At 38.2% G+C, this 10,657-nt stretch overlaps 1 protein-coding gene across 1 annotated transcript in view; it reads left to right on the plus strand.

The window, feature by feature from the left end:
• The window catches only part of NR3C1 (nuclear receptor subfamily 3 group C member 1), a 165,850-nt gene extending 156,418 nt beyond the window's left edge, over positions 1-9,432 (plus strand). The window contains exons 7-9 of the mRNA XM_075900312.1: positions 2,802-2,932; positions 5,374-5,531; positions 6,160-9,432. Of these exons, the coding sequence (XP_075756427.1) occupies positions 2,802-2,932; positions 5,374-5,531; positions 6,160-6,312 (442 nt within the window). The 3' untranslated portion in view covers positions 6,313-9,432. The remainder of the gene's footprint in view (positions 1-2,801; positions 2,933-5,373; positions 5,532-6,159) is intronic.
• The last annotated feature ends 1,225 nt before the right edge of the window (positions 9,433-10,657 follow it).

Here is a 10,657-nt window from a genome sequence, read left to right on the forward strand (position 1 = left end):
TACTTTCAACTGCTTCTTGTTTATTAAATTCTTGTATTAGTCTATAGCAGGCCTAGGCAAAATACTTTCCACGGGCTGAATCTGGCCCTGGGAGGCTCAGGCAACTCTTCTCCTCCACGCCTCTCCGCCCCTCCCCCCCACCACTGCTGAGAAAAGTGGATGGTGCCGCATTGTGGGGCTCTGTTTGAACAGCTGTGAGCCTGGGAGAGCACTACTGCCACCCCCCAGCACAATCCCATTGGCTGGTTCTCGGCCTGCCTCTGGCACCCTAATCTTCCCCCCCACACCCCACATAACCCAAACCCTCTGGCCCTCCACCCCACATAAACCAAATCTGCCCCCATATCCCCTCCCACATTCTTTTTCCCCCTTCCCACATAACCCAAACCCTCTGCCCCCCTCCTGCACTCAGCTCTCCTCCCAGATCCTGTACCCCAATCTCCTGGCCCAGGTCACAACCCAAGCCCCTGCACCCCAGTGCCCTGCCCCAAGTCAAACCCCCCTTCTGCTCTAGGTCACAGCCCAAACCCCTTCATCCCCATCTGTACCCAGGTCACAACCCTCTCTTGCCCAAGGTCACAACCCAGACCCATGCACGCTAGTCCTCTAATCCAGGTCACAACTTCCTCCTTCACCCAATTTCCTCCCAGACCCCACACCCACTCCTGCACCCCAGTCTCTTATTGCAAGCTCCCTTCTGCACTCAACCTCCATCCCAGACCCCGCACCTCCTCCATTAATATGGATGAGTGTGGCCCTTGACCACTTTCCAAATTCTTGGAGTGGCTCCCCCATCAAAAATTATTGCCCAGCCTTGATCTGTAGTTTACAGGGAAATATATAGGAAAAGAAAAATGTCACAAATGTCAGTCTTAATACAGTTTTAAAAAGCTGTTCATGTTTCTTACTGTTCAGTCACCAAATTCTTAAACTGTTCATCTCAATTCATTTTCTTTCTTGGTTTCAATCAGGGTTTTTTTTTTATGAAAGTTCCTGGAGTTCATTTCATTTACATGAAATATTGGAAAGAGATCTTAAAAAAGATTCTAGGTGTGAAAAGAAATGGGAAATTTCATATGCAAGTCCTAGTTTTGCTTTTGGGGTCACTGGTGGAATTCTGTGCCAAAAAATTAAAAATTCTGCACACGATATTTTAAAACTTGCAAAATTCTGCATATATTATTTGTCAAAATAATACACTATCGTCACTCCAGTTTCAGTAATTTTGGTAATTACTTGCAGAATACTTGCCAGAAAATATGTCGGTAACAATACAGACAACAAAAAAAGGTTCTGGATTTTTTTTTAATTCCTTATTAGGTACATTATTACAAAAATGAGTAATAATACGTTTAAACTGCAATACAGAAGAATATTTCCTACACCCCTCAAAACTGCAAAAGCTTGGAGGAGACTGGTAACCGAGGAGCAGGGGAGAGTGAAGTAATTGCTGGGAAGGCACGTGAAAGTGAACATGGAGAGTTGTTGGTTATGGAGAGGAGAGATATACAACAGTTTTTGGAGAAGTGGGAAGGTGTTAAGGAGATGGGGAGCCTCTCCCCATGCAACCCCTGGCTGACCCTTAGCCACTCCCCACTCAGCCAGGCATATTTTCCCCTGTCCCCATGCACCCACACTCCCCATTCATTTAACCATACCTGTATATATCTCCATGGCTATGTCTACACTGCAGATACCAAAGGTATCCCAAAATAGCTATTCCATGTCTTAAAAGCAAGCCTGTTATATTGAAATACAACAGGTTCACTATTCCAGTGTCCCTTTGAACCTCATTGCACGAGGGTTAAGGGATGTTTCAGAATAGCGCTTTATTTTGAAATTTGGCATTGTGTAGACAGTACCAAATTTCGAAATGAGCCATTTCGAAGAAAGGGTGCTATGTAGACACACGTGTCCCACCTCATCCCCATATAGCCCTGCACTCCTCCTGCCATTCCGTCCATGGCTAGATACTGTTACACCACCAGCTCCTATACCCATAGTACCCCTACAACGGTCTGTCCCCTAGACCTTCTGAACCGCAGTCTGTCCGTCCCTCCCATATCCCAGGCCTCCTCGCTTTGGCTCTCTCTGCAGCTGGCTGTTCTGTGCCGTGAGGCAGCTGCCCTTTCTTTCTTCTGGTTCCTGGTGTGCAAAAGGAGTAACTGCATTGTGATCCCTCTCGTAGCTTTCCTTTGCCTTCCTGTCATATTTATTTATTCTGCAGGCAATGAGGGAGTGGATTTTCAGGGGTCATTAATTTCAATAGGATATGGACACCTCACTCCCTGGGACCCATTTGAAAATCCCCTCTTAATGTGGTATTTCATTTCATTGCACCCAGTGATGGATCACACTGTTAAATCTAAGATTTAATGCCAGTCTTGGGAAGAGAAACCTGTCGCAAAACTACTGAATAGAAAATGTGTTTTGTTACCTCAAATGAAATCTCAAAAGTTGCCTTTTGGCAACCAGTAGGATTGCTAGTAGGAGTGTGTGGCCTGGCTTAAATAAGCTTCTGTTGTGAAACTGGATTTCTCTACCAGAATACAAAGTGGGATTTTAATATTTTTTTCCCACTTCGTTTTCTGGCCATCCTCTAGATCCAGTTATCAGATCAGTTGTCCAAAATAAATTCACCAGTTGTTGGAAGTGGAAATTCCTCTGTTGAAACTTTACTGCATAGACTAAGAATCTTTTGTGGGATTTCCCCCTCCCCCCTTTTTTTTTAAAACCTCTTAGATGAAGAAATGGAGAGCCAGATCTTTTACTTAATTGATTTTTATGCTTTTGTTTTTCAGGCAGAGAATGAATCTACCATGTATGTATGACCAATGCAAACATATGCTTATGGTTTCCAATGAGCTGTCACGGCTTCAAGTGTCATATGAAGAATATCTCTGCATGAAAACCTTGATGCTTCTCTCTACAGGTAAGTGGACAGTTACAAAATCTGTGTGAAGAATGAATCTTACAAACATTATGAGATTGTGTGTCGGTAGGTGGATGCTATGGCAGGTATCTCTCACACAGTGAAAGCTCAAAATTGAGTTTCTTTCTGAACGCTGTGCAAAAAATGCTCCTCTTCTAGCATGACTGCATGCTGCTATTACAGAAACTGCTTCTGCTGATTATAACTAGACATATTATTAAATTGAAACTATCCAGTGGTAAGATATTTGTTTCAAGAACACACAGGGAAAATCTTCAGAATGTGCAAAACTCCAAGCTATTCCATAAGTAGTTTCCCTCTTTTCCCCTGGCGGAGGAACCTAGTGCAGGCTTTGCCTGCTAAGCCCAAAAACTGGGACAAAGGTTATTTTGGAAGGAAGCATTCATAACCTCTCAGCTCCACACTTTTATGTGTGTCGTGGGTCCTTGGAAACTGAAGTTGAGAAACTCTGCAAACTCCTTGACTGTTTTGGATATATAGTATAAATCTTTGGGGATGTGTACCAAGTCATTTTCTAATTCTCTAGACACCATCCTATAGATAATGTCTGTGCTGCTATTCTATACAAAATAATGGATCTGCTTCAAACCCCAGGCTAAAAGTAAATTTTCAGAAGCGCCCATGTCCCATAGATGTTTCACTTTCGAAAATGAGACTTCAAGTAACATTGTCAAAAGAACTTTTGCTTGAGAATTTTTGGCCTCCAAGAAAACTTGCAAGTCAGAATCATCATTCAGGATTGAGGAAACGGCAACAGTACTCTTTCTTATTCCATGTACAAATGGCCCACAAAGCAGCATTGGTTCAAGCTGATACACAGATCTCGCTGCTCGTGAGATTGTAGTAGAGGATAATTTGGGCATTAACCCCATTTACAGAGGTGGTACAGAAGGGTTATGGTCAGAATTACCCATCAGTGTTTGATGTCCAGTTTGAGACACCTACAACCTGATTTTTAGAGCTTGTCTCATGGCAATTTGTATGTTCCAAGTACAGCGCCCATTGACTTCAGTTTGCAAAAGATAAGCACTTCTGTAAATCAGACTACAGGATTTCAGGTCAGGTACCCAGAAAATGATAACCACTTAATGACCACCTCTGAAGAGTTTGGTTTCAGTGCTTTGCCTTGCATCATATTCAGAGCTTGCCTTGCATCACATTGTAATTCTTTGACAGAAGCAGGAGTAGAATGCAATTGTCCAGGGCAGCACTGAGAGATCTTTGCTATGAGACCATCCCTTCTCTTCCTGTAAAATGAATGAGACAGGAACTACATCTTCCAACTTCTGCAAACACGTGAGGCAGGGGTCCTAGTGACAACAGTTTTCTTCACTGTGTAGTCCTGATTTATCTATGGAGCGGGTCCAGACTGTGCACTGAATGAGAGATTGGTGGCAAGGGTTGAGGAGAATATAATTGAAGACTGGATCATGATGCATTTTCACAAGCAGGCAAAATTCAGCTTGCACAATCTTAACTCTAGCATTTCTTATGAGTGCTTGATTTTGTAGTCTTAAAGCTCTTTTACCTCTGGGTGTGAGGGAGGAGGCATATAAAATGTCTTAGATTTTTAAAAAACAAATTGGAACAACCTAATTCCATCATAAGGGATCATACTGACAAAGATGTGGGTAATCAGCAGTTTTGCAAAAATTATATTCACCATGCAGATATCTGCCATGTGGAATTATATAGTAACTGATAGCAGTAGTAGGTTGTCAGTCTGTGGACCATCACAAATACTTTGCAGGTAGTTTCAAAGATGTCTGCCCTTCTTGAAACAAGCTCTGCCCACTCAGTCCTAGTTCTCCTACGACAAACACACTGCATCCCTGTCTGATCTATCTGTCTTCTACCTCCACCCCATTTCCACTCCCTACTGAATACCAGTCTTAAATTTTCCATCTTGGCTGCTGTAGCCCCCCCCCCCCCTTCACTCCCATTCCACAATCTCGTCTACCCTTTCCTCCTTCCCTCCCTTTCCAGTCTCATTGCCCTCTTTGCCTCAGTCTGCCTTCCAGCCCCATCTTAATTCATTCCCAGGCTCTTTCTTCCTTATCTACTCTCCACCACCCATCCAGTTCTTATCTCTTCTCTGCATCAAATTGAACAGCTGCCTTATGCAGGCTTCCTGAGCCCACCATAGGAAGAAACTTTCAGTGCACAGAAGAAAGAAACTCCCTACACTCACTTCAAGTGCACAGACCTGTACTTCAGTTGACCCAAAGACTCCAGAAGGTACAATTGCAGGACAAATCCTGCTTAGGTCCAGATATATATTAAAATGTAAATCCCAGATTGTATTCCCCTTTGCCAATTTTTGTCATGTAAATAATGTGAAGAGAACATTTCTATAATGACATGTATCATAGAACCAGCTGAGATCTGTAACATCTTAAAGGTTAATTTCAATGTTTCAGTTCCCAAGGAGGGCCTGAAGAGTCAGGCTCTGTTTGATGAGATTCGTATGACGTACATCAAAGAGCTGGGGAAAGCCATAGTGAAGAGAGAGGGGAACTCGAGCCAGAACTGGCAGAGATTTTATCAACTGACTAAACTTTTGGACTCCATGCATGATGTAAGTTTTTAAAATGTGCACTGCATGCATTCTGTATAGATAAGTTTGTGTAAAGGTACTATGCCCTTATAACCTGAACTTATCAGACCACATAAAATGGTTAAGATAAAATAATTTGTTGGACATTGTTAGCGTTAAAAAAATGAGAAATGTATTTGTATTTCTGTCGTCTTATAGGTAACATCTCAGAAGATTATTAGAAGGTCATTAGAGAATTTTGTCCTTTTTTGGTTATTTACTCTGTGCACTGCACACAATTTTGGTAGACAGTCTCAGGGGCAAGTGTAATAATACTTTAAACTACTTTTAACTTCTGTTTTGAAATTGACCAGATTTAAAATGTATTGTCTCTTTCTAAAAAAGAGTAACACAAAAATGTTTTAAAATTTATTATAGTAGTTTTTAACCTATTATATCATTACAGAAAGACATAGTAGTCAATATAACATTACAGCCTTTAAAATATGAATGTGTTAGCTAAATTTTAAAATAGTTTCGGTTTATCCCAATTTTAAAATGGTATATACAAAATCTTCTTTATAGCAAAAATGAATAAAACTGAAAAAAGTGGGAGGAGGGGAGGTTGGTGCTCTAGTGTGAGAGTAAACCTTCTCTTTGTCAATTGTAGGTGGTTGAAAATCTTCTAAACTTTTGCTTCCAAACGTTTTTGGACAAATCCATGAGTATTGAGTTCCCAGAGATGTTGGCAGAAATCATCAGCAATCAAATACCAAAATATTCAAATGGAAATATCAAGAAGCTCTTATTTCATCAAAAGTGACTGCCTTAATACAAAAAGATTGCCTTAAGAAAATGTTAAACTATAGCTTTTTTGTACAAACTATCAGACTTGTTAATTTTGTCTTGCAACGGTGTTTCTTTTGTTATTATGCACTACATATGGTTTACAGAGGGCCAAGACTTAAACTACAGAAGCAGCGGATTGCTCACATTGAATGATTAGAATGGGGAGGGAGAGGAAAGGAAAGAAAATTAACCATTATATGCACCTGTACTAGTGGTGCGGAGATCTAAGGCTGACTTATGAGCATTCTACTAGTAATTACTGCAGTTGGCTGGATAACATTTTCTGGTTTGTTTGTTTGTTTGTTTGTTTTTTTCCAGTAAAATGGTTTGGGTTTTTTGTATAGTTAAGGTAGCATTTTGATTTATGCATGTAACCTGAAGAAAGTTTACAAGTGTATATCAGAAAAGGGAAGTTGTGCCTTTTATAGCTATTACTGTCTGGTTTTAGCAATTTCCTTTAACTTTATATACCGTGAACCTAGGCTTGCTCATTTTTTTCTTACATGATTTTTGTAATACTTCAAAATGCCTATTGTACAACTATTTTTTAAGGTGGGGCAGCTTGTAGCTTTCCTAAATGACCTCTAGCCATTAATCCTTGAGCATATTCATGTGAAAATGGGTTGGCTTTTGTAACTTGTTTTAATTGTCAAGATGATCATACAAATTTGGCTTTTTTTTAAAGGGTGGAGGATAGAGTATTCTCAAATCTAACCCAAGTAAACATGAATTAAACACACTTTTGGTATTTATGAAAATGTGTTGCAAATATAGATTCATAGACAATTAGCCCAGGCTATTTTATACAGAAAATGAACTGATTTTTCATATAATACAACAGCCATAAGTGCAGTAATTTTGGGCTGCATTAATGTCAAGATCAGTCCTGACTACCCATCAGGAAACTTTCACAAAAAATATGCATAGCTTAAAAAATAGTTCTTATGTAGAGAAATTCACATTTTCCATACACGTAAATGTTTCATCATACAAGTTGATATGGGAAAATAGCTTTGGCTTATGAGACAGACTTGTAATTGTGCCTAGTATTTTTTAATATTTATTGGCTTTTGAAGGGTTTTTTTTTTTTTTTCAATTAGACCTTTATCTTAAAGCAGACAGTAAAACAGATCAACTGTACTGACAAATTATAACTTGCTGGGTATACAAACCTCAAATCTGAGTGTGCTTAGTCACCCATTTTCACATTTTCATCTGTCACTGATCGGTTCATCTACTTTTCCTGAAGAGCAGGAAGGTTCCGCTACTGATTTTGGAGTTTAGAATTGTGTGTCAGACTTCTGTCTTTGTAAAGCTGCATCCCTTCATGTCAAATTACTAGTGTGCCATAAAATTACCATATGTATTGTGAACTACTTGTCACCATTGATAATGATGTTTTAAAAGGTTGAGAAGCTGTGGTAGCCCTTTCTATGTGCACCTTAACAACTTTCTGTACAAACATAATTTAAATACTTACTAAGCCACCCTGAAATTAGATTTTTTTATTCAAAATAGCCCAATTATTTGTTTAATAGAAAATAGACAAAAATCTAATTGATAAAACATGAAATCCCTAATATATTTTTATATTTAGTTATAGTTTCAAATATATATAATTGGTATATTCACTAATGGAAGTCTAAGCAAAGAAGGGAAGGACTACTGCAGCTTTAAAAGCAACTTATTGAATGATTGCTAAATAGCTTGTATAGTGTAAAATAAGTGATTTTTAGATGACAGATTGCTTTACCATGACACATGATTTTAGTTTTTGTAGGGGGTCACAAATATGCTGAATGGTAACCCATGCAATTTGTGGTTTTTCTGGAAATATTAATACTGTGGCAGAATAGGTGTTAGATATCCAAAGAGGTACTCTTTTCTCTCTCTCTCTCTCTCATTTGTTTATCTTCTTAGGAAGGAAGAAACCCATATTGAGTAGGTTGATTCTAGGGCTGAAATTTACATTCATTAGATCACTGTATAGAACCACAGCTTGGAACTTGGAACCACCCCTGTTTGGTTACCCTTCACATTCCAATAGTAAATCTTCACACTTTGTAGGTTTACTTGACCTCCACTGCAGAAAAATGTAAACCGAAAAGATGTATGTACATCACTGAACTTATGGGGTTAATTTCATATACAGCCTCACATGGAATAGCAAAAACAGTTTGAAAAAATTGGCAATAATGTGCTTACAGGTACCAGCAATATTTAAATATAGAGCATAGATTGTTCACAATACACTAATACATTTCTAGTGTTCAGCAAATGTTTGTTTCCAGGTGAATAGGAAACTGCATATTTGTCATTTCTTAAATTTGTTTTTTGAATGTTATACCTATTACAAAGATGTTATATTCAGTACTTTGGAGTAAACTATGACATTTAATAAAAATAATTCTGTTCTCTCTGAATGATCTCTAAAGAATATGTACATTTTGTAACAGTTAAGCTAAACCTTGAAAAGTATTTTAACTATTATTGGCAACCCAACTCGATGAAAATAATTCATGCTATTTGAGGTACAGTTAGGAGATTAATAGTGTTTGCTTTTTAAAAAGGCTCTTCAATTACAAGTATGATCTTGAAAACTTTTTATTCAGAGAGTGATCTAAAACTTTAATCTAAGACACTCCAATGTATTAATCTCTTATTTTAGTCTGAGATACCTCAATTAGAGTTCTCAAGAAGTTTCATAGTATATGTGGACAAAGATTTGTGCTGTTATTTGTTTGCCAATAGAAAAGTAATTGAAATGAAAATGAACAAAATAGTATTGCCTTGTGAGAATAAGTACATCAGAGGAAAGAGGCTCTAACCCCTTTTATCTGTGTGCCCATGTATTCATTGTTGAGTTATGGATTCAAAGAAGAGAGGAGACTATGGTATTGGAAGAAAAAATTCATTCTGTATGTGCTGTTAAAGTCTTAAACCCACACCATTTTAAATGTGTAATCATTTAGCAGTCAGTGAAATGTACATGTTCCCTGCATGTTTAGTTTTTTAGCACTGGGAAAACCTATACTTTGGAGAAAGCAGAGAGAATCTTGATTTCTGTCTCTTCAGTGCCTTATCACATAGTGCATACATCTGACAAAGGGACATTTGGACAGCCCTAGAGATACATGCTGTATGTTATAAATGCACATGGAAACTGAAAGGAATGGCCTTAGATAGGATAAGCCAGAGCATGAGATAGCAAGAGGAGGAACTTCAATTTTGTACAGTGTTTTTGTAAAACAAAATTCTACTTAAAATCTGTTAAGAGCTTTGCAGCTGGTTAGAGAGCAAGAGTGTAAGTGCCAACCTAGCTTAAAAAATAGCCTCTCTCGTCTCTCAAAAATTAAGTGTTGAGAACAGGAAAAGAGGAGGAGAAAGTGCCTGGAGCAGTGGCCCAATCCTGCTTCACTTAGTCTCATATGGAACTGTTTGTGTGAGTTTTGACTGCAGGAGCCAACCAAAGGAGAGAATGTTTAAAAGGGGATTGTGTATATACTGGTTGAGTGGTTAAAAGCGCTACCATTTGTCAAGTTCAAAGCCAGATATTGATGCACCATTAGTGTCACATAGGAACAAATTTTTCAGGATAGGAATAGAGCCTCTTTACAATATTTTTTTTTAAATACTTGGAGGGTTTTTCTTCTGATAAAAGGCTGTGTGTATGAAAAGATACCCCAAACCCAGACTAATTTGCTTGAGAGCATAGATTCAACAGTGTCTCATTATTCTATTTTGTATATTAAACAAAAGATATATAATGGGGACAGATACTATATTATACTGGTGTATGGCATATTAAAAAGCTTTTTTCATTATTTTTATCACAGTAATTTTAAACAGTGTAAAATTAAAACCAGTGACTCCCGTTTAAAAATAAAAGTTGTAGTTTTTTATTCATGCTGAATAATTCTGTAGTAACAATTCTGTAGTTTTCACCTACTCAGTGAAATGTTAGACTGTAAAATCCTGTGTGGAACTGTTGAACATTTATTTTTCATTTAAATTTGCTGTTCTGGTAATACAAAACCACACATCTGTACAGAAGTTGCAGTAAATGCGAACCATTTACAGCAATGCCAAAAAATGGACAGAAATCACATAATAAAATTCTGCTTTTTTCATTAAATGGTTCCAAAATGCTTTGGTAGAGTTATTGTTGTGTATCTGACAAAGATTATTGAAGCCTTTTAACTCATTCTGTTTATTTTATTCTTCTCCATTCACCACATACACAGAAATGAACATTGTGTTGATCTAAAGCCAGTCTCTTCAGTAGTTAAGTTATGGCATGCAAGGGGTTCTGGTTGCTA

This window comes from Pelodiscus sinensis, chromosome 17 (assembly GCF_049634645.1).
Source record: "Pelodiscus sinensis isolate JC-2024 chromosome 17, ASM4963464v1, whole genome shotgun sequence".
NCBI classification, from domain to species: domain Eukaryota; kingdom Metazoa; phylum Chordata; order Testudines; family Trionychidae; genus Pelodiscus; species Pelodiscus sinensis.